Raw genomic sequence first — 27950 nt, 5'->3', positions numbered from 1 at the left:
CTGCAATTTGTTTAAATTATTTCGGCGTGATGTCCAGTACACACTCCGGACGTTAGGGGGCGAAACTGGGTGCTTATTACCATGGAGTATGTGGTGTAGAGGAAGACAAGCCCGCTGTCTTTCCACATTCTGCGGCTTTTTCGGTCCGGTGTCGGTTGGGGGAAAGACCAGACCGAAATCTTTCCTACGTTTGGAGTTCGCTGAGCTTTAACTCCGGGTGACCAGGCATCTGCTGACATGTTAACACAGAGCTTTAACTAAAGATCTGCTGGCTCTGATTCATGACAGGTAACTTTTGTTTTTTGGTTATTCAGCATTACGATGTTCCAGGAGTAACATTATCATATAGCCTAGCTAAAACTAACATTACAGTTGCTCTATTTTAATGTCCCTTGTCTGACTTGCGGTGTCTTGTCGTTAGCTTAACGTCAACGGTGGCTAACGTTCGTCTGTAGAAAATGCAGCAAGTCGACACCGACCAAAACTGAAAAAAACAAGGAAGCGTTAGTGTGGGCTCTAATGTTACTCCCTCATTGTTGGATATGTCACTCTGTCTGAGTTAGCCGAGATATTTAGCTAGCTAGTTGTGTCATGCCATTTCATTCAATATTAAACAAATTAATATGGAATAATGAATATATTTAAATAGACCGATTTTTCAAGTTATTTTCATGGACTTTTATTACATAATTCTAAATGTAATGGACGTTATTTCAGTGGACATATGGAGTTTATATATGCCACATTTGTACTTATTTCAGGTGACCTTTATTACATACTATGATATTTATTTATTTCAAGGGACTTTTTTTTTCATAATGCCACTTTTCGTTTATTTCAAGGGACTTTTGTTTTCGAATTTCATATTCATTTCCCAGCTCGTTTTATTTCCATTTCATATGTGCAAATTAATGGGTTAGGGTTATCTCGCAGATGAAAGCATGCTGTGACTGGTTGCTACGTCATCAGGTGTCAACAACAAGTCACAGTATCAGCTCCATGACATAGCTATGTTGCGAACTAGACAGGTAGTCTGCGAGGTTGTAGAGGCGTACAGAAACACCATACCAACATCAGAGAACTAGTGGCGACAGAGGCCATGCATTGCCTTACATCGCCTGGGCTTAAAAGTCACACTTGAACACCAACTAGCATGTACGTCTGCACCTGCATGATGCATGATGCATAGTGAAAACAAAGCAGCGTTTGCCGATCATTTCGGCCATGTCGTTGTGAAAACGTACGTGTATTCGAATCAGATTAAGATTAAGATGTAAAATTGAAAGAACCCGTGTGTGTGTGCCATCTTACATTTTGCTTGTTTTCCTCTCTTCTCGTGCACTTATTCGCTGAAGCTAAACAGCCAATCGGAGTGACATCTCTCATGCTCTTTCTCATGATTCAACATGCTAAATCGTCCGAACTACAGGTCAAAGGTGGCAGTAAAGCCAGATCTGGGTCGGTACTAGGTGGGATAGTCGCTGCCAGAGGCCCTGCTGTAGACTGAGCTGAAGGAGTTTCTGGTGAATCTGCATGAGGTCTGATTTTGCTGGAATCAGAACCAGTGGCACCGATGACAAGCATCAGAGACATCAATTTTGCATTGTTTCATAACCAGTTAAAAGTTCATCACAGTAACTTTAAACAAACCATCCATCAACAGGGTAATAAAAGTATTTTATCTTCAAAACTGATCTCTTAAGATATCTCCAGCCACCTCACAGCAGGGTCTTGAGTGTGACTGGGCGCCTGGCTAGCTGGCAATCCCCGCAGGGGAGACCTGTCTCTTGGTAGAGTATCTTTGGACTACCGGAACAAATTGTGAGCTGCCGTGGCTTAGTCGCTCTATGCCCAGCCTGTCTAGTTCATCGCACCGGTAAGCAACATAGCTATGGCATTGAGCCAATGCGCTTCTTCGATTGGTTGTTTCGCTGTGAGAAGACTAATGATGGAACAAGCAATTTACCAATCATCCAACGATCTGAATCTGTGACGTTATTAGCGCCGTTACTTTGCATATAAAAAATAAATTAAAAAGCGTATGGAAATAAATGTGACATTATGAAATAAAAGTCAACTGAAATATTTTCAAATAAAATTTCAGCAAATCATTCAATCATGATTTATTTAATAGCCATTTCTTTTCATAGGCATATTTAATTATTGATTTATTTAATATTGAATAAAATGGTATTCCATAGCTCGTAGGGTGTTGTCCACCCACCAGACTCACACGGACCAGGTTTCTCTTCTTAATCTTATTACTGTTCTCCCTGAAGTGACCTGTGTTTGCATACATGCTGCCAAGAACCCTGAAGCTAAACTGTCAAAATAAGCGTTTAAAAGCTGACTTAGCGAAATGCCAGGTATTAGCACGCTTCCATTTATTCACGAAGAAGTACATTGAGAAGTGATAGCATGTGTCTAGTTACTGCAGGGGATGTTTATGTCATGTTAACTAACTGTATTTTTTTTGTTGTGCTCTAAACAAGCCGATTGAATGCAGCTTTCAGTCCTTTACATGTGTTCTAAGAGACAAAGTACCTACATTGTATTTATTCTGAGCGAAGTTCAATTGATTAACTTAGTTAGGAAAACTGCAAAATTGTGTCTCTAGAATTATCAGAGTTGTGACGGGACTGTGTTGTCTACTTCCCAGAACGCACCAGTCATGGAGTTCAACAAATTGGTGACCTTGTGGATATTTTGCTTGTGTCTCGTTGGAGAAAGTTGGACTGAAAAACCAAATTCACCTACACTGGACAGTCAGCTTGTTGAAAATGCGGTGTCAGGTGAGTAATCAATCATGGCATTTATTTGTTGTAGCTTTTTGATAGTCTATTTTTATCCAACTGTTAAGCTGAGATGGCACACACTAAATTGGTTGTTGAACTATTACTGTTCATGCCACATCTTTGTGATTGTGCGGGCACTAAATGTAACCATGCTGAGAATAGTGCGGTTGGCATTCTCCATTAAGTCCTGTCCTCTAACTCAGATCAAGACATCTAATGTTAGTCAAACAGGAGGTTATCCTGATTGAACTAATGGTTAGTGGACGATATAAGCAGGCCGTTAAGTATTTTCACAATCGGATAGTAATAATCAATTATTATTTCCAATAAATTACAATGGATACATTGTTTGTGCCATCAAAAACAGAAATTCCTTGTTTTCTTTGCTTGTTTTGCAAACTAACTACATTTCCAAGCTGCATTAGCCATGCGTGAGGATATGGGTGTCAAAAGGTTGTGCGCAATGCATCCTGGTCCTGTAGACTTGCATGGTAAAGGCAATGTAATCCTCTCATAACAGCAGCCTCCTGTAATGACATACTGCATTACATTATACAGCCTAGGCGTTTTTTAATGGAAAATTTGATTTAAAGCTCAAACATGTTGAGTGAGTTTAACAAGCTCTTGTAAAAAAAAAAAAAAAATACTAATCTAAGGTCGTCTATCACTGATAATCTCTTGCCTCAATCCATGAAGTGAGTTCTCAGGATGATAACGGTGGTAGCAACGGTCGAGCATGTCTTGAGACTACAAAACGGACCATAAACTATGAAACCTACCACTATAAGTATTAGCCAGTTATGACTCAGGGTTTTTTGAAGTGTGCGAGTGTAAGAATAAAAAGGCAAAACTGTTGCTCAGGTTTACATTTTTAAAATATTTATCTAGACTTTACCCACTATACTTAAAGCAACTTAAAGACCCTACAATACAAACTTGCTCGGTTGTGATATTTTATTAGTTCTGCTTTACAGTTTGGTTAAACAGGAACTATTGAGACATTGTCAAAGTTGGGCAGGCACATTTTTACTAAAGTATCACATGTCCCAAGAGGCCACTGTATAGTATTCTTTTATTATTGAGTGTTTTTCAAATTTTGACAGTAATTCTGAATGTTGTCAGGACATAATCTTAACAACTGCAGTTACGAGGTAGCAAAGTTATGGAGTGTGTTCTTCAGCTACATGTAGGCACACAGAATGACTTGCGTAACCTGAGCTATTAACAAAGGCAGGCTCACTGGTATGTAAATATATTACCTTGTGTCTCCAGAGGATTGCAAGCAAAATGAGAAACGGGGCCAGGTTGGGTGTATGAGAGTGTTGCAGGTGGTAGGCTTTCACTGGGGTAACTGTCATTTTTTGTTTAACACGGTGAGTGTGAATGTGGGAGAGTAATTTCCTTTTTGGTATGTGGTCTAGCAGGTTCTCTGAAGCTGAATGCTTCCTTACTTTGTCTCAAATTAACCTTTTACTACTAAGTTCACTTTGTGCGTCAAACATGGGTTGGTAATGATATGATAAGTTGATCTGTGTTAGGGTTAGGGACCTGAGCTCGGCCATTTATGAAAGGGGAAGTGAGTTTGATCTTTGCGTACTGCTACACCATATTGTTGTGAGGATGATGCAGACGACATAACAAAACAATGTCTGTGGATTTTAGTGTTATACCAAAAAATGCCACCACCTTGCAAACCACAATAAACTAGAATCAAGCATTTTATTCAATAAGACTGTACTGTTAGGAAAGTCCAAGTCCAATTGGTGTGTAGAGGCACATTATTGTGTGGTCGAAACCAAGCTCAGGAAATGCAAGCTACTTGAGCAAGAGAAGCCTACACCTTAACCAATATGTCACCTTCCACTTTTGTGGTTATAATGCAATGAACAACTCAATAAAGCATATTGTGTTTGACATGTGCTTCTTTTCTAACTTAATTTAACCAGAAAAAGACCTGAGATGGTTAAATTCTTATTAAATTAATTAATTCAATTAAATTAACTACATTTCTGAAGGTTTCAGGGGCAGTATTCCTGTGAATTCACTTCAACCATGCTGCTTTGAAATGAAATTCACATTTAAACTTACTGTTATTACAGGTAGCCTGCCACACCCTTTTCACACAACTCCTGAACGTCTGCAGTACATGCCAAACAAGGTTTCCTCCCAGTGGGAGTAGTGGCGTTATCTTTGATCTACAGCAGAGGATCTGTAATCCCTCACGAAGGAGAGGAAACACAGAGTGCTGACAGGCTTCACGAGATAATTTTCAGATTGCCAAATTACATGCTATTTTATCATGAAAAAGAAAATGTCTTCTGATTAATCTACAATTAATTGTGGAGCCCTACACACACACTGAAATCCTTATAAGTTAGAGAGGCCTGCCTGTCAACATGTTTAACATTTTAAACTAACTAGCTAAACAACCCAAGATTTCTCACATTAAACAGATCTCTGAAATCCAACTTTATGGTTGATACAAAAACAATGTTGAAAAACCTTATGATCAAAAGCCGTTTTGCCTTGAGACGTGGCATGTTTGTGGTCCAGACAGTGGGTCTGACAGTCATGGTATCTGGCTTCTTGGTTACATCTCCACGTTGAGTGAAAAGCTTTATGTAAACAAGACTTTGTCTTCATTCAAGGAATTTTGCAGGTCAGTTATATTTTAGAGAGAGAGAGAAAGGGTGAGTGAGGGAAATCCAACCGGGGACTATGCCAAAAGGTTAAAAGTCATAAACCTTTGTGGCCATCACAGGATTAGTTGAAGTTAAGAGAGCTATTGTAGGTTTGAGTTGAAATTAGTACTTGAGTAAAATCACTTCACTGCTTCAAATTGCATCTTTTTTTCAATTGTCTGTCTTTACAGGCCTGGTTGTTTCTAAAAACATGTTTTCATGCTTTATTATTCCTAAAATTGCACATTTGGTGCTGAAATCTTAAAAACTTCAGTGTATAGTTTTCTTTAATCACACATAGCAACAGGAGGACCACGTCTAGGATTTACTTTAACATATTTAGAACAATATTCATTCCCACTGTGGGTACTGCTTGCAAGACGCATGCGAGTTTGGTAACTGTTTAGAGACTCCGGATGATGGAGCAAGTACGATAGAGAAATAAACTACAAAAAATGTCAAAGACTTTGCAGAATGTCATGTTTTTTTGTGTTTTCAAGAATCAAGGTAACTTAAATAAAATCAAAATTGTCTTTTGTAAAATGTTCTGTATTGTAAAAATAGAGGTTGTTTAATCCTCTTGAACATCTTTATTGTTTAGTCATCTTTTGTTATTGTAGTAGTACTATTGCCTTTAACACCATCTTGATATGGCTGTTTCTCCAACAGATTTTTGTCGCATTGATAAGCCGCTGTGCAAGGATGACAATGCAATTCTCAGCTACGAGGCTATCCGTAGTATCCACAAGCAGATGGATGATGACGCAAACGGCAATGTAGACGTGGCAGAGACAGACGGCGTAAGTATCAGCCTAAAAAGTAATCAACAGGAGCTGATGCTCTGTTGAAGGGGTATTCTGGTTTGTACAGTCACAGAGGTGGTCTTCATTCAGTCTGAGCAGGTTTACAGGTATCATTCTCGTAACCCTCTGTCATCTGACTCATCATAGGATTTGCTGCTAAGATGGTCAGTTAATCATAGCCCTGTAATGTCCTTAACTTACTCTTAGTAACTGGAGGATTTGTCCTGTTTGCGCTCCAGTGCCCTTTTTACTGAAGTTTGTCAATAATTAACCTAATTCACATGAAGTGCGGTTGTAACTGGCGTGTAGATGTTGTAGACATTGATTTTGCCACCTTTGTACAAACACATTTTAACAAAGAATATTCATGTACCATTAATCAGACTATGTGGTTTGTATCTTTTGAAATGCATGACGGATAGTTTAAGATGCTTTTTCTTTTCAATACAGTGAAGTTTAATAAAAGTACATTATAAAAGGTTACAGCTGTTTAATGCTCATCAGAAGTCGAGTCTGTTGCTTCTCAGACAACACGGGTGCCTTAAAGACACTGCCTGTCATCCATTTAACTTACATCCTGGGCTCTAGTCTAAACTACATGCTGTGGCCTTGAGGAGGTCTCCTCTGGAGCCTCATTTGACTTTTGTTCAGTCGGTTGCAGTTGAGGCCAGACCAAAGCCTTCTCTGCTTTAAGAAGAGGCACCTGGCATGCAAATACCTCAAAGGCAAAGAATCGAGTGCAGTACAGTACAGTGCACATCTGTGGTGGCTCTGAGCCGAGAAATCGAAGGCTCGAAACGATTAAGAGCTCTTCAAGACAGTAGTCTGACTTCCTGTTATCATACAGTGATTAAATATAGAGGATAGCTTTCTTTTTGACCAAGATCAAAGTCTGCATCAGGCTTTTAAGAATAAGCTACGGGCCTTGGTCACCTTATACAGGTCCTGCTAGTTTTCCAATGAAAATATTTTCAGGAGCGTGATATTTCACCTGCAGCACAGACCATCTCTTTGCTCTGTAGTGAAATACTCCCACACAAATCTATCAAGAAAGAAAGGCATCATGACGTATTACTGTCTTCCACTCATTTTGCATGAGTTGGCTTTTGTGGGAGTGCAAGATGTTATGTATGCGAGTTGGCTTACAATCTAGTGGGCAACCAGTCGTGTGGTTCCATATCTTGTAGTGGACCACCACCACCACGCCAAAGAGGGCAGACATGGAAATTTCTTATTTTGTCATATTTTCCCCTAATATGTGTTATGTTCATGTAAAAATGACATGTTTTTTGTGGTGATTTGATTTTCTTAGCTTTTTTACTTCATTGTCTGGCTTTTAGGTATTTGTGATCAACATTCTTGTCATGTAGAAAAACTATTAAAACGAGTGAGGAGAAAGTTCTAAGTGGTTCCAGTCTATGGAATAAGTTAGTGAAAAATCTTGTGAGTGTTTCTATTCAACCAACCCTTCTCATTAGTGCAGCCTGTGCTGTTTAGCATGTGGGCATTTCACTGAGTGGTGCATTCAAATATTTAACTGACGAATTGCTCAAACTAAACTAACTAAAGTTCTATAGGCTGAGATTGTGTCAATAATGGAGGTAGAACTTGTGCACGTTTGGATTCTTTGTAACACCTCCTTGTCATTCTGCAGTTCCTGAGAGAAGATCTAAACTACCATGACCCCAAGGCCAAGCATAACACCTTCCACGGGGATGACCAGTTCATCAGTGTGGAGGACTTGTGGAAGGCATGGAAGAGCTCTGAAGGTACTGCTTTGATGCATTTACCCGCTGAAGACCAGCAGTGACTGCACACACACGCCTTTCTTTCAGATCTTTTTTGTTTGTTTGAGTTATAGACTGAGCATTGTTTTGCACTCTATGTTGTTCCGCATTGGCACGCTCCGCCAATACTGACTGTTTGATAATGAAACACCCCTTGTGACTTTAATTGTCTGTCCATATAGCAGTGTTTTTAAATAGCTAGTAAATTAGAGTTTATGTATTTCCCTGTGGCTGAAAGAGTCACACATTATCCCTACTTGACCTTCTCACTCACAATACAGTTGATCAGATGGCATGTCAAGCAAAGTGCAGTCTACTTATCAGCTCGTGCCAGAGCAGACATCATTGACTCTGTCAGCACGGAATTACCATGCACCCTCTCACCTCCTTCTACCTATCTGTTTGGCTGGGCTATCGTGTACTCTTTGATATGACTTTTCATGTGCTGTGTCTGGCACCCATGTTTTTTCACACCCGTTACCCTGGCTGCCTTTCTCATAGTACTGACTTATCCTGCATTGCAGTTTCTTGACAAGGCTGTGCAGGTTTGGAGCAAGAAAACTTTGTTCATGTTGTTATTCTCTTGGACAAAAACCCAGACAGCCCACACCGTTGACTCTGCTGGTTATTACAATGGGCAAGCCAATGCATGCTATGCCAAACAAAACATCATAATTAATTCAGATTCAGTGCAAAATTTACAGTGCAGTTAAAAAGTGTTATGATGGTGACACGTAGTTGTTTTGGCTCTGTACATTGGGAGTCTATAAGGTTAGTGCTGAATCGCAGCTTAAATGTGAGGTGATTTACATTTATTTGAGATCAGCTGTGTAGGTAGAAAAGGGACATTAGGGACAGCCGGAATTTGGACAAGTTAACGCAACCTTAGTCATCATTTTAAATATTTGTTTGCAGATTATTTGTATCTCTGACCCATAGACGTCAGCAAACGCTCTGTATCTTCTCTGTGATGCTCTGCTTAGCCTCTACTGTAGTCATCTTTATTTAGCTGCTTTCTCTTTGCCTTCAGTCTGTTCTTAAGCAACTAAAACACATTTATCAGTTAGACTGAGGTGAACACACCCTCAAACATCATATGATAAAGGTCAGCTGTTTAACCACATAGCCATTGTTTCGTTTGTTTGGAGAGGGCAACAATGAAAACGTATTTCCAATACTTCCTAACTGCACCCTCTGTGATAGAGACGTATTGTAGCCAAGGAGCCTTATCAATACTGAATTTTGCAGGTATTGGATGAATGAGAATCAATGAGTACTGTAACTATGTTTTTTTTTCCCTCAGTGTATAATTGGACATTGGATGAGGTGGTGGAATGGCTCATCACTTATGTGGAACTGCCACAATATGTGGATACCTTTCGCAAGATGAATTTCAATGGAAGTGTCATGCCAAGGTAAGGGATATCATGATATTTCAAACTTCTCCAAATGAAAAATGTGCAACAAATAAGATAATAAAAGATTGTTACTCAGAAATGATGAGATTCAAGCTACAAAGGGTAGTCATGACAGTGATGTTGACGCAACACTCGACTCGATGCAACTTTTTTTGGTGCCAGTAATTAAACCCTATTTACATTACTCTCTTTAAAAGTCATTACATTCCCTCTTCTGGTCAGTCAGTGTCAGTTGTGTTACATGTATTCCAGTTTCCTGCAATAAGTGTATCTAATGACCATTAGAGTTTTAAATCTGGTTGGTTGGGTTTAGAAGATTTGTTACGGGGTCACATTACACGTGGCTCAAAATGGATTACACCCTTTTGCTCTTCCTTCCTTGTTCCTGCAAAATGACTGTCTGTTCTCTCTCAGGCTCGCCGTAAAGAACACTTCTCTGACACTCTCTATTCTGAAGATTCTGGATCGCAGCCATGTGCAAAAGTTGCAGCTCAAATCTTTGGACACTGTACTGTTTGGAGCTCCTCTGAGTACGTGACGTTTTTCTTTTCTTTTTATTCTGTTGCAGCTCTTATTCATACCATCAGTCATACATGATCAGTTGATTGGTTCCAGATACTTTAAAGCTCTGACTAGAGTTGAGAAAAAGTTCCGTTTCATGAGCGTTTCAATTTCTGTATCATTTTATTTTCTATTTAATAAATAGGATATCTCAAAGAAGTTAGTAAAATGTGGTGGATGGACATTTGTATTGACATACTGATCTAGATGCAGAGTTATGTGCCCCCAAAATGCTTTTTAGTTATTCCAATGAAAGGCATTACTTACTCTGTAAATATGTTGGAACAAGTTCTTCAGAGAGGCATAGCAAATATCCCAAATGACTAAGTCAACGCTTGTTCAAACATGTAACGCCCTCAAATGAAAGTTTGATTCTCTTGAACTAGAAGAATATTGCTGAGAGACATCTGTGGGAAAGTTTGAGTTTGTTTCAACAGCCTACCACCATTACGACATCCTGACCTCTGTTTTCTGATACTCTCATTTTTCATCAGCACTTGTCCCTGTAATATGTTGTGGTCAGGTTTGGTTTGCTTTATTTAGTCACTTACTCATTTACTCACGGATTTACTCATTTACTCAGTTGGCCCACCTCTTGATAAGTAGGGGAAATCCTCTTTACCTCCTGTATCGGTTTCAGGGTGTGAGGAAGTGAGCTGAGGCTTAGACTACACTGCTCTGTATTCCAGACCTTCCCCTCTGCGTACTGAGACAAATAAACGAGCCCCTCGTCCTCTCCTTCCCTTTCTCCAGTATTGTTGAGCCACTTATGTAACTACAGATAGTACTGTAGTCCTTCATGTTTTTTTTCTCTTTATGGGTTCGTAACATCACAATGGGTGGGGTTTGTCTCTGCCGTCATACCTCTTGGCAGTGTTTTATATGTTTTACGTAATCTGTTAAACTGCCTGACTGTTTAGTTTTTTCTTCTGAAGAAAGCTCCTTTTTAAAAGCTTACTTAAAGCGTGACAGCTGAATTTTAATAGTTTGCATGACTGAGCTAGAAAGTCAGGAACTTTCTGGACTAGGTGATGTGAAGAAAAGTATGAATCTATTGAGTTTTAACAAATGAATGGTGCCCAGAGACGTCCTTAGTGCATATTTGGAAGAGGAGTGCTGATGAGAGCAGTTATGTGTCGTCATCAGAGAAAATGTAATGAACCTTCATAGAAATAAGTGATTCTCATTAGACAGAAACTGTCTACGGACGGTGTGTAGTCGTCTGTGTCTGGCATGTGTCATTGTGGATGTGTTTTGTTAGAGTCACGCCCGAAGGAAGACATTAGCGAGCGCTGTCTGGCTTTGACAGCCTCTCAAAGCCAGGGGGTCCCACTAATAGTCAGTCTGACTCACTGTATGTAGCAGCAGCATTATAGGACACATCTCACAATGGGTTGATCCTTATCTAGTGGGATGTTGTGTAAAAAGAATAATTAACCCAAGGACATTTCCAGTTTTGTGGTTAATTAAATGTCACTTTATGCTCTCTTGGTGGTATTTCTGATGGGCAGTGTTTACTGTATGCAACTTGAGTGATGACAGAAAGCAAACTGTGTTTCCTGTTTAGAACTGATGGTAGCAGTCAATAGAACCAAGACTCTAGCATTATTTATTATCTCAGAGATAATGCACAGTATTTCCTTTCAGCATTCGTGCTCAGTCACAATGCAAGACAAGACCCAAGACAAATTTAGCACGCATGCATTTCAGTGATGACAGAAAGCAAACTGTGTTTCCTGTTTAGAACTGAGGGTAGCAGTCAATAGAACCAAGACTCTGCATTATCTCTGAGATAATAAATAATGCTACAGTATTTCCTTTCAGCATTCGTGCTCAGTCACAATGCAATGCAAGACAAGACCCAAGACAAATTTAGCACGGCACGCATGCATTTCAGTTAATCACCATGACCTCATTTTGTGGTTTTTCCTCTTGCTGTTGAAGATCTGCATATACAGGCCTAAGAAGAGATGTAGAGTTTCTCACTTTGACACTATAGCAGGCACAGCTGATTCTGATGAACCTGTGTTTGTGCTTGACTTTATAAGCAAGTCTACAGGAATATACACAGCCTTCCTGAGAAATCATTTATCACAAAATAGAGTCCATACAGAGAGGGTTCATGTGAACAGGGATGTGTGCTGTTGGATCCACTGTTTGATCTGTCATTGGCAGCCAGTGGTGCAGGAGCATGCGTCTAGAGAAATATGCTTTTAGGTGGAATGTCCTCCTGATCATATCTGAAGACAAACACGCCTGTGTGACATGTTATCTTAATTGTTCTTCCTTTTTGTCTCACTCCAGGAAGTAGAAGTCGTGCATTTGACATCTCTTTCCATCACACCCCTTTGCAGGTTTTGCAAGAAAAACTTGCCTCGTTGTGTGGTTTGCTAGGCTGAAGTTCAGGCTGTGTCAAACTGCTGCATGACATCATCAAATGACAAATGGACTTATTAAATCCAAACCTTATTATTGGTTTAATTTTAGGATTTATTACTTGAAAGTTGATCTGAATCTAATTGAAGTCTTTCTACAACTGAGATAGCTGCTTTCTAGCTGATGTGATGTTTACAAGCTATGAATCCCTTCTAATGACAACATGACTGCATACTCGTAGTTATTATTAGAATTGGATTCACAGCATGTTTACCAAAATGTTATAGTTGCCATTGTTTGGCTTTCTGTGCATGTTTATTAGCTTTGGTTACCAGACTGAAATAGACAGTGTTAAGCTGGCTTTATCGTGGTCTTTTACACTAGGCCCCTCTCACCGCAACCTGAACTTGTGCTACTTACTCTTCCATTTGTGTCACTCTGCAGCACTCTAGCAGTACGACTAGGCTATGTTCAAGCACAAGCTTCACCACTTCCTGGTGAAGCTTGCTCATTGTTGGACGGCTTCATCTCGGATCTTGATATATATTGCTTGGTTGACAAACAAATCCTCTTCTATAGTTGTCATGATTTTTATGTTTACTCAAATGCTAAAATGTAACTTCTCCTCTCTTTTTTTTTTTTTTTTTATCAGTGAATAGACATAGCCACTTGAAGGACTTCATGCTGGTAGTGTCAATAGTCATTGGCATGGGTGGCTGCTGGTTTGCCTTCATCCAGAACCGCTATTCCAAGGACCACATGAAGAAGATGATGAAAGACCTGGACGGCCTGCAGAGAGCTGAACAGAGTCTGCATGACCTACAACAGAAGTGAGGGTTTTCCCCACCACCCACACAACACATTGTTATACAAGTACTATATTGTTCACACATGCTCGTAGTTTCCTCATAAAACACCGTAGTAAATGAAAATTTCTTTTTTTCTCTTAATATTAGAACTTTTGGAATATCAAACAAATACATTTATACTCGGCATCTTCTTGTCTACAGTAGATTTCAACAGGCATGCCTCAGTCATAAATCATAACTTTAACAGGACTGCATGAACAGAGCTACATTGTTCTAAAATGAGAAGTGCAAGACTGGAAGAGCTGCACTATGTTTTATTGGACAGACCTTTAGACCAATGACTACATGAATTGACTTAAAAGTGTTGCATTTTATTACATTTGACCATTAATTTAGTGGAAAACCTTTATGATAAGATTTATATAATATAAATGGTTGGAGGAAACGTCAGTGAAATCTGAGTTTTGGTGTGCTGTTGGACAGCTGGTATTTAACCTAGTTTGACAACTCTCCACAACTCGCCAATCAGGATGTGTCATCTGTAGCTCATAGGGCCATCTTGCATAACACAGCATTGTATTCACAAACTATTGTAACTCCCAAGTGAAGTGTTCTCCACATTTTTCAATAGCATTTCTACACAGACTTTTGATAGGGTAAAGAACAGGTATGCTGAGACAATCAGGGTTTGGCCGGCTTCCAAACATGACCATAAAATCACAGGACAGCGTGGTTATCGCCTGCTGTGATGAATATGATCAAGGCATGCAGTTAGGCATCTTGAATTAATAGTATATTGTGAACACTGAGTATTTTTGGTAGCGTTGGCTGAAGTAATACCGACTGTATCAGACTGTGCTGGTGAAGAGACTGTCCTCCGTTAAGCAGCCAATTGTCTTTCCAGCCCTGGCCACTGAGAAGTGATTACGTGCATACTTTGCAGACACAAGCAGTTAAGATGAGACTTCTCTGCTTGGTGGCTAGCCTCATTCCGCATGCTCCAATGTGGAGCTCAGTGGTTTTTGCCATTAAACTGTTGCTCCTTCAGTGAGAGGAGCCAGCTGAGGTGGTTTGTTACATGGTACACTGCTTTGCTTTTGCTGTAGGAAATGATTGAATCCACACTGATATTGTGAATACTTGGTCTTTGATAGATTTGTCCCCAAAATAGGTGACCTCTCTGAACCTAGCAGTGTAACCATACAAAGCATCACAGGATACTGCATGCTGACACCTGGTGTGTTCTGGCCCAGGAGTCGTCAGGCAATTGCTGCCTTAATGATCAAATATTTTGAAAAGAGATGTTTTAAAATAAAGCACCCCAAATAGAGCCAAATGCAGTGTCAAGAGGAATGATTGACTGTTATAAGACGGATGTAACTATTCTGGTCCTGTTAATACTTCAAGGAATGCTTGGAATGTGTTTTTAAGCGTGCATGTGTTATGAAGTTACCACTAAATGCAGTCTGCCTAGTAAAGGGTTAGTTTGAAAGGTGACCCTTGGTGCTCATTGAGAGCATGTTGTGTCATTAAAAAAACATAAGGATTCATCTTCTTGGACAAATGATTTTTCCACAGGATATTTACAGAAAAATATGTTGCTTTGTTTTTGAAATTGTGTACAAAGTTGAATCTGATCTCAGGTTGATCGTAAAAGAAGGCTCAGTGAGTGTCCAACATGGAAAGTGTTTAACCTCTATGGGACATGTGTTTCCAATTGGCTGCATAACGTCCATGTCTTGATGCTTGGGGATATTGAACAGAACGGGATGAGCTGTTGCAGGCGTCAAAACATTCAGTCTATTATACTACCCTTATTACCCACATGCTCTTGTATCAACTGGCTGTTTAGGAGACGCATGTTGTTGAAACATGATCTGATGAACAGCAAATAGACTGTAAAGATGAGACTTAGATTTCACGGACTGAACTGAGCCTTGTATGTTTTTAGCACAGTAACACCTCTTCCTATTACACTGTAGTATATCAGTCACGGCTCCTGTGTATACAAATGTTATATAATATATCAGGTACATTGCTTTATTAGCTGTACAATAAAGGAGTGGAACGTTTTTGTTTTGTTGGATTTGCCTGCTGAATTTCAAACCAGCGCTATTGACTGCTCCAGTGGGGTCAAACAATTGAGTTCCAGCTTTGTCCCTCTGATAGACTGCCAGCCCCGTCTGTGTGTTTCCACTGCGGTTTTATACTTTGATCACTTGTGAAAATGCACCTGCCACTACCAACTTTGAAGTTTACTCCGACATTTCTTTCTTGTTAAGCTCGTCTTCTACAAATGAACGCAGAACTTTTAATAAATCTTAAAGGCACACAATTGCGGTTATATTCAGCATGTTCTACACGTACCAAAACCTACCATAGCTAGGCTTATTGTGGGATCTTGTTAGTCGTTTTAATGAGTACTGGGCTGCTTTACTTCAACCAGCGCAGGCGATTTCATATCCCAAAGTTATGGCTATTTATTGAGCCTTACAGTATAATTTATCTGCTGTAATTCCTTAGTGTTGTAGTGCAACCACATTTGCATCTAATCTGTGGTGGATGAGAGCTCAGAGTAAGGACAAGTAAACCAATTGTCTTGTGCCTGTTTCCACATCCACCGATGTATCGGCCGGACATTAACATTGGCCAATCATTTACTCTCATCCGCCCATCTGCAAATAAGGTGACATGCGCCAATGGCTGTAGCCGTTGTTTATCTGTCTTTTTACGCATTAGTTTTGCGCTGGCTTAATGTTGTGATGATTTATTTACGCTCTGACTCTGGCATGCTATGACACATGTGGGCGCATGTGCCCACACATGTGATTTGTTTTGAAAGGTGTATGGTGTGGGAGTTTTTCACTGTTTCGGAAAAAGAACAGCGTTATGCAGTTTGCAAAACATGTTCTTGTGTTAAAATTCTTGCCTGCAGTACTTCCTCTTGAAATGTCACATCGAATCTCATCGGCCATTTGAAATACAGCGATTATAGTGGAGGCTGCGTGTAAAATGGTGAGATTTATTTGCTCAAATTGAGTTAAGGGTGGATTTCACATCTTTAGGGGTTAAATAATAAGAAAATCATAGGGTCCAGGTTTTTCGACCCCATTAAGCCTCGTTTTGGGCCAAATCCAAAATGGCCACCATCGGAACAATGAATGTTTCATATCTCAGCATCCCATGGTCTGATTATGACACTCTTGGTGTCTACTATGGTGTTGTTGGGGCGCTGAGTTGATTGGTAATGTTTTTGAGATGATTGGTGGTCAAGGTCACACTATAGGTCAAGGTCAAATAACTTCAAAATTGAAATATTTTGGCTACACTACATCTAATCTTTGGATTGGGTTTGTTTTACTGTCAAATGTATTATCTGGCATTGTGATGAGTCATTTAGTGATAGTTTTAAAAGTTTCAAAGTGAAAGTCACACACTCTTATCACACACCTTATCCTCCTCCTCCTCATCGCTCTCTTCCTCATCCATATGGTAATCTTTCTGGTTGCTACAACCTTCTGCATAGCACTTGCAAAGAGGTGTGCAAGTTAGATCATTCTTTGCACAAGAGCAGTTCCCTTTGCTTTCTCCCTTACACCAACATTTGACCATTGCAATCACAGCTCGGGTGCTGGGGGTACAAGGCATCTGACTGGCAGCTCTCCTTCCGTCCAACCATTTCCATCTAGACTCGGAAGTGAGGGATGAGGAGAAGTGTAGCCCTTGTCTCGCATGGTCACATAGTTTGCCCGCTGTATATGAGGGATCAGTGTGCTACGGGTGGGAGGGAGCATTTCACTCAAGATCTTTAGCTCTGAATAGTTCCCAGCGAAGATCAGGTAAGATTCGGGTTGAGCTTTTTGGAGCGTACACTTTGCACACAAATGTCTCCAGGTGTTGAAGGTTGGCTGGCATAACTGGAATGGCGCTCTCATCAGTGTTCGGCGTGGATATAGGCCCTTCCCCGAGGCAGCTGAATGTTTCAATGATGGGATCATTGTCACCAAGGGAGAGGAAGGCAGTCACCCATGGCTTCTTGGAGATTCCTACAAACTTTCCTCCCCAGTCTGCCCCTGTGAAGTGATGAAAGCCCAACAAAGCTTTAGACTTCTGCCTTCCAACGGCTTGTACCCGCTCGCACACGTCTATCTCTCGGTGCTTTGTCCCTTTCCCGGTCAGAAACTTCAGTTTGGTCAGTGCACCAAGATGATTGCATGATACCAGGTCCATGAGTAGGACGAGGACGTCGGTGTCGGGCGACCAGACGTGCACCTCGTGCCAAGTGCACTCTTGAAGGCATAGCAGGACATGCAAGGGGATCAGCGTATCAGCCTCCTCATGCGAGTGTGACTCAACCGGGCTCCATGGATTGATGGTCTTGGAAACCGTGTCGTACACAACCACAAGCTTTATGTCTTCACTATCAAACTGTTCCAAGAGGCCCTGGGCAAGATGACAGGAGAGATTGTGTTTCGTGGATGTGCATGACAGTAGTTGTTTCAGCGAGATCGTGTTGATAGACATGTCATCGTGGACGTCATGCCCAGCATTCATAGCATCAGCAGACACCACCCTCTTCCTCCTTGTCTTATCCTTCAGACTCTCATCCACATATCGATCAAAGATGATTCTAGCCTCCATGTATCCCTTCATCATCCGCTCAACTCTTGCATTAAATGCTTTCTTGAGATGAAGAATAGTAGTCATGCCCGGAGTCTTCTTCATACCCTGGAGAACGGCCATGGCATCGATAATCAGCACACAAGGTAGATTTTGAGCTGGGGCAGCGGTTGGATCATGAAGTGCAGAAGATGACGGAGAACTTGTGGCACCTTGAGTCTGAGCAGGCACGGCAGGTGGTGGTGGCGCCTTTGCATTTTCTACAGCATGGATGATGCTTGCCTTATCGGTGGGAAGAAGGAACACAAAAAACATAACCAATTGACTCAGCGCCCCTAACTACCCCATAGTAGACACCAAAAGTATCATAATCAGACCATGGGATGCTGAGATGTGCAACATTCATTGTTCGGGTGGCGGCCATCTTTGATTTGGCCCAAAACGAGGCTTAATGGGGTCGAAAAACCTGGACCCTATGATTTTCTTATTATTCAACCCCTAAAGATGCGAAATCCACCCCTAACTCAATTTGAGCAAACAAATCTCGCCAACTTGTTTTTTGCGAAACATTAGTACTCACTATTACTTGAAAGCTGATAAAAAAAAAATTTAAACGAAAAATTTGCAATCGGTGCATCCCTAATTAAAATACTTTTTCTTTTCTTTTTTTACTGAGGATTTAAAATAGCCTGTGTATTCATAATTAAAAGATTAGTGGTCAAGGTCAATTATTTATCTACTGCCAAAAGCAGACCATGAAGTTCCTTAGACATTGTAGAATTGGTGTTAAGCAGGAAAGTGCTCTGAATGGACAGCAATCACTGTCACTGTGGAAATGGATATTATATTTTATTGTAGGCCATTGTGACTCACAAAAAGAGACCTTTAAGACTGTACATGTTGAAGCTGAGAGAGAGAGAGAGAGGTATGTACTCTTTCTGTAGCCGTGCCTTTCTTCCTGATCCCTGCTGCCAGCTGCTGTCTTTCCATACCTTCAAGCAGATCTGTGCTGGTATCAAGTAGCCTGGACCAGCCATGACTGCCCTGTTGGGAGGCAGTGGGAGGAGGCTGTGACTGGAGCTGGATTTCCTGGTTGCCTTTTACAACGCAGTTTGACCCAGCCTCTGACTCACTAGTGGGAGAGGGTGTTAAGCATGACTGCTTAACATGTCAGCTCTAGTGCCAATTCACCCGCATTTGGATTGGGGTGTGGTGTGCAGACAGACATCCTTGAAAAACACTGGCAAGGACAACAACTTTGCATGTGATGGGCATTAACACGTGTATTTGTATTTAACATTTGAGCTGCTTATTTATAAGTATTAAGGAAAGTAAGATGCATATTGTAATATTGGCAAATACGTTGTGAGTTATTATTTACCTTGTGTCCACAGAGACTTTCCTGTGAGTCCTGCAATGCAGGTCAGGTGAAACAGCATTTGGCGTTTTCCCACTGAGCATTGTAGCTCTGCCAGTGCTCTCGAATCTTAGCTGCAGAATGGCAGAGGTCAGGGTCGAAATCATTAGCAGGACTGCCCACCAGCCACATTTTCCATAGCCAGCTCTCTGGATCACATTTCATTCCCTTTGCTGTTGTGTGTAGCCTGAAAAAAAAGTGTGCTTCTCCTTAGCTACTGAATTATAATACAGTTTGCTGGATGCTTTTGTTTATAGTTTTGTTGTGTCATAAGTCACAGTATTGCAAATGGAATGAAAGTCCCAATAACTACCTAACCACATGTCAGAGTTCATTCAAGTATTATCACCTGAGAGCCCCCACATAACTTTACAAATCAAATTAACAGTTTATTTCTTGGTTTAAATTCATATTGTTTTTCTACATACTTGTTAATCACAATAGTTCTGCTAAAGAAGTTTTTTTCTACAGATTACTGTAACTGCATGAATGATATGTATAAAAATAATTTTGTCATGGGTGACAAGCCCCTCGATCTAAAAGTGTACTTTTTTTAAGAGGCTAGTCCTAAAATACCCCACATACAAAGCAACACGCATGATACTACTGGAGCATTAGGCAGCACACTGTACTGTTCTAAAGTTGCACAGTGGCAGCTGTTACCATTCTTCGCTCTGTCCCTCTGATGTCAGTTTATTGTGAGCTGCCCAGCAGCTGACCATGGTTCTTTGCTTTCTTCATGTTAGCCATTGTTTCCGGTGATTCAGAGCTGATGCAAGTCCTACATTCCACACATACATGGCACACGCATGCTTACACGTCATGCCTGCCCACCGAAAATGCCCACAGACACTGGCACCTACTACGCTATGTGAAAAATAATTGTTTCTTTGGTCCTCTCCTTGTTTCAGGCTGCAGATCGCCCAGGAGGAGCACCGTACAGTAGAAGTGGAAAAGGTGAACCTGGAGCAGAAGATGAGGGATGAGATCCACGCAGCCAAGCAGGAGGCCCAACGTCTGAGGGAGCTGCGTGAGGGCACAGTGAATGAACTGAGTCGCCAAAAGTACGCAGAGGAAGAGCTAGATCAGGTACTTGCAAAGGAATAAATGTGATTTAAACATTGAGTTTGTAGTTCAACACAAAGGATAAGCACTGAAACTGAGTGAAGAGGGTGAACTTCCAGGGTGGCAACTGCACAGTATGTTTACTTATATCAGATTCACACTGGCTATAGTATAAATACGCCCACTGAAGTCTTTGTCCATTAGGAATTTGGCAGGAACTGCACAGCACATCCCACACAATTAAGTAAGAAAACATGAGTAAATGCTTGAAGGACTATCACAGTGATCTAAATCAGACACTTTTGTCACAGTTTATTTAAAACATTTTTAATTCAGAAACACAAGATGTTTCGAGATGCTTTGAGTTTCATGTTCAGTAAGTAGTCTGTAGCAAAGCTGTCACTACTTACTCGAGGCAAGTGTCTCGGTCCTCAACTATAACCGTGGTTTTGATTTGATTATGTAGGATTGACAGATGTCAGTCTTTTTATATGCGTGTGTTTTATAAAACTTGGTGACAGTTTTCAGCAAATGAGAATGTCATCATACAAATTGTGTGTTCGGTGATGACTATCAAATAACAGACCTACCAAGTTGTACGCGTTTGATACTGTGTAGTCTGTAGTTTAGCCTCCTCTAGGAAATTGTCAAGGAAAGGAAACGCCTCATTGCAAATTAAAGTACCCTACAATACAGCCATGTTCATATTCAGCCAGAACTGTTTTAGAGACATCATACCATTAAATAATATGAGAACAGTTATAAACAATAGAAATATAACATGTGTAGCCTAAGTGAAATCGTAAGCTATACTTACAGGTGAAAGACAAACCTAGGCAGAAATGACTAACAGTATTAGCGTCTGCAGATATTCTGTAAACGTCAGTCAATCATTCACTTGTTTGTCTGTTTGAGTGCTACATGTAGGCAAAGTATGTACTGTAATGCATGTGTATGCAAATGATGAACAGTAATTCATTGTGCATCTGACGTATTGAAGTCGCCGAAGTGCTACTCAAAAAGCAGCACAGTCATGATTTCAACATACTAATCTTGCATTTTGTTGCAAATGAAATGTATGGATGTTGTATTTATGTATTAATTCATCTAATGTTTGGTCACAGGTGCGCATGGCCTTGAAGAAAGCAGAGAAGGAGTTGGAGTCACGGAGTAGCTGGTCACCACCAGAGTCTCTCCAGAAGTGGCTGCAGCTCACCCATGAGGTGGAAGTGCAGTACTACAACATCAAGAAGCAAAATGCTGAACGGCAGCTCCTGTTGGCCAAAGAAGGGGTAAGCATGTAAAAACCTAAAGGCCAAGCTGTTTTATAAGTTCATGTTGTTGCCTTGATTGATTGTGGAACAATTATATTTTAAATCTATGAATCCTATTCCAAAGTAATTACTTTACAACTTCACCAGAGGGTTAAGATTTGGGACTAGCCTGTCCTTAATACTGGAACTTGAAAGTTTGGCTGCTTGTTGAAATGATCATAGGAAAAAATGACTACAGTAAAAATGAAAGCAGCCTCATCTGGTAATCTTGATTACAGTCTTCTGAAAGCTTTTCATGTTCTTGAATACTTATCGAACTGTTGTACTGTGTAAAAAGCTTCCCCTCGAACATAGTGTGTGGATAATGTCGGTACAGCAGAAATAAATGTTTGGTCTTTTCTTTTCACAGGCAGAGAAGATAAAGAAAAAGAGGAACACTCTCTTTGGAACGTTCCATGTGGCTCATAGCTCCTCTCTGGATGATGTGGACCACAAAATACTGGCAGCGAAGTAAGTCAGAGATTGTGATTGTGGAATACTTTTCATAGACTTTTAGAAGACGAGCAGCATTTTAATTTGTAAAATAACAAGTGACTTCAGACAGGATTAACATTACAGCGGGAGGAGGGTAATAAAATATTCACTGCGCTCCCCTGTAGTTTGACTGTTCGTTCTGGACAGCGTTTTAATCATCGCAGGATGTGGTCTATAGTAGACGTATATTTTATATCTCTTTATAAAGTCATAATAAGTTACTTATTTCTCCTCATCTTTCACAGACAAGCCCTGGGCGAGGTGACTGCTGCTCTGCGGGAGAGGCTTCATCGTTGGCAGCAGATCGAGATCCTGACAGGTTTTACCATCGTCAACAACCCAGGCCTTCCTTCTCTGGCCTCATCCCTCAACCTTGACGGCAGCCTCGCAGGCGGCAGAGCTACACCTCAGCACTTCATCATGTCTGACGACATGGACGACATGGACGAGGATATCATGCCTGGAACTCTGCAATGTAAGAGTTCATCCGAATCTCTCGGCCAGTCTGTGGGGAGTAGCAAACGAACCCCTAAACACTCCAAAGGCCTGCTGGGAAAATCCAAAAATCTGCCCTCATGAGAATTTGGACCTTTTTTATGCTACAATTAACTGAATGTGTCTTTGTGGCCTCCCTGGTGGTGGAGATAGTGAGGGTCACACATGTCTATGATCGAATGAGTGTTTTACATTTGTATAATATGTACTATGTAAATCCACATAATTGTTTTGATCTTTTACACACAATTCCATTTGAATGCTTTTTTGTTGATTGTGCTCATTTTTGGATAAAAGTGTTGACTCTCAGTCTATAATGGAGACTGGCCTGACTCCTGTGACTTTCCTCTGGAAATTTGAAATGTAAATATACCAGTTAATGAGAACAGGTTTTTGTGCTGACCTATTTTTAGTGATTGTGTCCTGATGTGTGCTAAAGACCTTTTTTAATATCTGATTCTGGTCAAACGGCTGCAACCAAAGGAAGTGTATTAAATGCAGTCAGTGCCCAATTTAAATTCTTATTTAGGTTTAATATGAGACAAAAGAAATACACACAACCTGCCCATCGTCATTTTACGACGCACAGCTATTATGTTCATTGAAGAATTCTTGTGTAAATGCATCTTGCACATCTTTATCTCATCAAGATGACCATAATGCTGTCTAGCCATGTTGTTATGTGCTCTATATATTCTTATGGCAAAACTTGACACACATTTAGTTTGGCTTCGACTAACTGCAGGCGAAACTTGTTCTGCAGAGTCCTATTCCGACCGCAATAGTGAGTAAATCTTTAAATCAACAATTATTGCACTCCCTATCTCACTCCCCCCCCCCCCCTTTTCCTCCACCACCTTTCTTGGCATTTGGCTCCCACTGCTGTCTCATTGGGCTAACTACAGATGGCACCCGATTGTTGGAACGACGAGCCAGCGACCTGTGGTCCGTCGGTTCCGACTGTCAGCACATGTGGAAATATCTTGGTTGGCCATTTATTCATGCCCCAGTGCAGTCCTCCGTTTGATATCCCTGCCTCTTCCCCTTGACTCAAAGCCACAAACAGCTGGAATATTTCTTATTTGGACAGTACGCTGCAGATGGACACAGCTGAAAGAGAAACGTCTCCATGCCGCGTTCATCTGACCTCGCCTTGCTTGCCACATTTACCCACTCCTCTAAATCTTGTCACTGCCCGGTGCACCCCTGCTTTATCCCATTGTGATTTGTCACACATTTGTAAATGGGCACTTCCTTTCATAAATGAGCTATTTATTGTTGAATATTTATTATTTTATTCATTTTAAACAAGCTCTCCAAGTTGGTAACACCATCACTGATTTCTCCTTTTGTCTGATTTTAATATTTTTCCTTGAGACAAGAGATAAAATAGTGTTGTTGGGATTCTATCATAATCTAATAATGGTGAATGAGGTTCGTTTTGGAGACTTAGGATACATTTCTCTTGAAATATGATTTAACACCTGAGTATCATTTCACTCTTCTCCCAGTCAGTCTCCCCGTGTCCGTAATTATTTCCTAAGTGGTTGTTGATAATTCTGTCGTTTTGTGCCCACAGCTCCCAGTATGATGTCTCTGCGCCAACGCCACATTGATGCCCAGCTCGCCATGGGCTCCCAGAGGTTGGTAGAGAATTGCCTGTTGGCGGGACAGCAGGGAGAGGGAGCCCTATATCCATCCAGGTCTAGGGCTGCCCTCATACAGTCCCGCAGCCAGTCGTTTGGGCAGCTGGATTGTGTCCCTCTGCCTCCTCTTTCTTCGGCTGTGTCTCACCCCTCCATCATCTGTACCTCCAACCTAAATCCTCATTCCCAGTCCTCCTCTTCCTACTGTTTACCCAGCTCTGTGGGCGGTGTTGCAGCGCCTCATTCCTCCCATATATATCATGCTTCTTTCCAGCCCATGGACTCCATTCCTGATTTCACATTCTCAGATGTCTCCAAAGCACACCCTTCGTGCTGCGACGGCTTCGGGTACCCATCTCTTTCCAATTTTCCACACGCATCGCATGTGCGTGGATGTGTTTTTTTTTTACCACCTGCCGTCATTTCATTTTTAATGCGTGTATCATAGTGTAGGTACGCTCACCCCTTCATTTTTATTTTGTCATGCTTCTTTTTCGTTTTTTCTTTTATCCATTTCGCTTTCATGTCATGACGCATCACATAATCTACACATTTACTTGTTTTCAACCTCAGTGTTCCTGTTCTTTGTCTGCACAACTAACCAGTGTGGAGTTCCAGTGTCCAGCCTGTGCCCAGCGTGTATCCATGGCTTTGCAGGCATACTTTCTATAATCCCCAGCATGCAAGGCTTCAACTTTAAGTTGTTTGGGTTATTTTTTTTCTCATTTCCTCTAACTTGTGTTTTTTCCCCCCACAGGGAACTAAACCGCTCTGACTCCGACTCCTCCCTGTCCCTCTCCCAAGTTGGTGATCGGCTATCTGCTTACAGCTCCAAAGGCCACCTTATCAAGCCCGTCTCTCTCATGCACGGTCTGTCCGGTCGTGCAGATGACATCGGCTCTCTTCATGCTTACACACCCAACGGAGGAAACCGCATTCATGAGGTCAGTCCTGTAGAGCCTGTCCATGACAGCCCCATACTCATGAAGAAGATGTACGGCATGGAGCAGACTCCCAGCCTGGGAGAGATCAACAGTCTGTCTGAGTCATCCCGCTCCCTCAGCCCCAACTCCACTGAACCTGACACGCCATCACCTACAGGAGGGCAACCGGGGGCCGTGGGGGCGAAGGTCAACAGCCGCATCCCGCAGCTGTCCTCCAAGAAGAGCCCACTGGAGGAGGACAGTGGCTCTACGGGAGAAGACACAGATTCCACTGCCAGCCGCAAGAAACACACCTTCAAGATCTTCAAGAAACAGAGGAAATAAGGGCTACATGAACTACAGGGCTAACAAAGCTGTTTGACTGTATTCCTCTGGTCTGTTTTTGAAAAAAGGTTTCAAAGTTTTATGGGTTTATTAATGGTCAAATGATGGCACAATTTGTTGCCGGTGCATCTTTTTGTAGGTACGGCACCTACTCAAAGAAACTGTGGGAGCAACCAGCTGTTCAGTTTTATCTGCTTATTCGGTCAATGTGGAATATGTGGGGAATGGGTAAGTTTGTATATTGGAATGTAAAGTATTATTTATTCTGCAGGAAGTTGTGCTGGTCTCAAAGGCAAATGTGTCTCCCAAGTTGGTTTTTCTTTCTTGTTCTACAATCTATAACATTTTGCATGTCTTCACTTTTGTTTGACTGATACTTGAATGCTCTTAGTGTTTGCTTGGTTATGTCGTTAACCTGCTTAGACAACACTTGATGTTTCTTTTATTACTACCTACTCACCTAGCCTACAAATTCAAAGTGAATACGCACTCTTTTTTTACTTTGTTTTTCTTCATGGTTGCACTTTGTTCTGTCTCTTGTCTTGGCAGAGAAAATGACAACCAGGAGATCCTCGGACAGAGTATAGAAGTTGAACGCTCGGACTGGTATATTAGTGACGCTACACATTTGACAGCCAAGTGAAATTTGAGTGCACAGCAATAGTAGCTACAAAGTGGGATTTAGAAAGAATATAGATTAAAAAGGCTTAATAATAATTTTCACCCTTAGATATCATCCGAGAGCACCTGGATGACTTCACGTTGTATAGAAAAGATGTAAATCTCCCTATAATAAGTTACAAAAGGACCATCAAATTGCAGATTTAGACCTTTTTGCTTTATTTTTTAGTATTTAGGTGTTGAGCGTGTGTGAGAGAGAGAGATGTGCTTGGCTTAAATTTCCAGCTTTTAAACAATGCCAACATGTTTAACCACTGATTAATATTTGGTTTGAACGCGTATCCTTACCGGAGCAGGAAGTGATGGATCAATTGTTTGAATTTCCTGCCTAAAATGTCCAGCTTGGATTATTATTATTATTATTATTATTATTATTATTATTATTATTATTATTATTATTATTAGTATTAGGCAGACGTCTTACCAAAAATAAAATTACCAATGAGACTACGTGAGGATTAACTTTTATCTGACTTTGTATGGAATTTGAAAAGTAGGATACAAGTTTTGAGAGTGTACAGTATATACCATCACAAACAACATATTTATCAAAGATTTTAACGCAAAGAAAATCGAAGCACATTTTTTTTTTATTCAACTATTTAAAAAAAAAAATTGTCTTTGTGAAGATGTGGTGTGAGTTTAACTTTGATTTTGGCTACTGCTGTCCTCTGTGTTACTGTTTTTTCTTTTAGTGACTATTTAGGCGGACAATGAAAACTTCACAGCAGTTTTTGGGTGTAAGATTGGTGCTGGTAAGGGCTATAGTTTCATGGCAAAAATAAATGTTCAAAGTTGTAAACTATTTGTAATCCACCTTTATTAAAGATTTAGCTCAACAAGTCTCATCAAAGGGCCAAATCACTATTTCTGTCAGAGGCCTTTGTTTATGTACTGTGGTTGGCCCTGTGAGCCCCTTTTACACTAAACACACCACCACATGAGATAAATAGATATTAACAGTCTGTAATGTATATCCTGAGTTTAAAAGCTGAATGTCCAAGGGTATTGTTTCTGTAACAGTATCGGTACAATATGTTTACATTTGTTCCAGCTAATTACTACTCTCAGAATACCACAACAAAGAACATTGTGCCCGTTTTAATATTGACTGCTTCATATGAGCACAGAACTATGCATCAGTAGTTGTAGGTCATTACTAAAGTAGAAAGGGCGCCAGTACACTTAGGGTGTTCCTGACCAATGAACAACCAAAAAGTGCTGCAAAAGACAGTCTGCTCCCCCAGCCTCATAATGTAACAGGTGGTTTGGATGTACAAGACTTGTTTTAATACTTTTATTTTAGAAACCAGCTAAAAAAAAACAATACAATTTCCTACTGGTACTTTTTTTAAAGTGTCATTTGTACCTCTTTTGCACGACAGAGCTGTAAATGTTTTATGGCATCTCTGTGTGTGTGTCTGTCCGTCTGCTCCCAGTATAATGCACTGTAATGTTGATGCATGTCAACTGCTATAACTAAACCTATATTGGGTTAAAAGAGTTAATCAGCTTAAGCTCTTTACTCACCACCCTACTTTTTCCTTTCTTTCTCTTCATTTTGAGCTTCTATTTATGTATACACAGTATATTTGTACAGAGAAAATGATAATTTTGCATCTTCTGTGATGGTCTAGACTTTTATGGCACTCCTGCATGATGGCAATAAACTATTTTGAATGAAAAAACGAGCTGATGTGTTATAGACATTACACCACAC

The 27950-nt window shown here is 40.7% G+C and overlaps 1 protein-coding gene across 2 annotated transcripts; it reads left to right on the top strand.

Moving 5' to 3' along the window:
• Positions 1 to 93: 93 nt before the first annotated feature.
• stim1a (stromal interaction molecule 1a) lies at positions 94 to 27918 on the top strand. Of its 2 annotated transcripts, none has more exons than XM_029446188.1 (13): positions 94 to 288; positions 2660 to 2792; positions 6146 to 6276; positions 7934 to 8048; positions 9370 to 9481; positions 9899 to 10014; positions 13074 to 13251; positions 20179 to 20356; positions 21457 to 21624; positions 22016 to 22116; positions 22386 to 22615; positions 24215 to 24629; positions 25039 to 27918. In XM_029446188.1, exons 2-13 carry the CDS (start codon positions 2672 to 2674, stop codon positions 25547 to 25549), a joined length of 2376 nt encoding a protein of 791 aa, XP_029302048.1. In that variant the 5' UTR covers positions 94 to 288; positions 2660 to 2671; the 3' UTR covers positions 25550 to 27918. The 2 variants fall into 2 exon arrangements, with proteins under 2 accessions (XP_029302048.1, XP_029302049.1); XM_029446189.1 differs by having other exon boundaries at positions 95 to 288; positions 24215 to 24278; positions 25039 to 25549.
• The last annotated feature ends 32 nt before the right edge of the window (positions 27919 to 27950 follow it).

The sequence above is a fragment of the Cottoperca gobio genome, chromosome 13 (assembly GCF_900634415.1).
Source record: "Cottoperca gobio chromosome 13, fCotGob3.1, whole genome shotgun sequence".
In the NCBI taxonomy this organism is placed as follows: Eukaryota; Metazoa; Chordata; class Actinopteri; order Perciformes; family Bovichtidae; genus Cottoperca; species Cottoperca gobio.
Note: the sequence above shows the minus strand (reverse complement) of the source record. Positions and strands in the feature narration are given on the sequence as shown.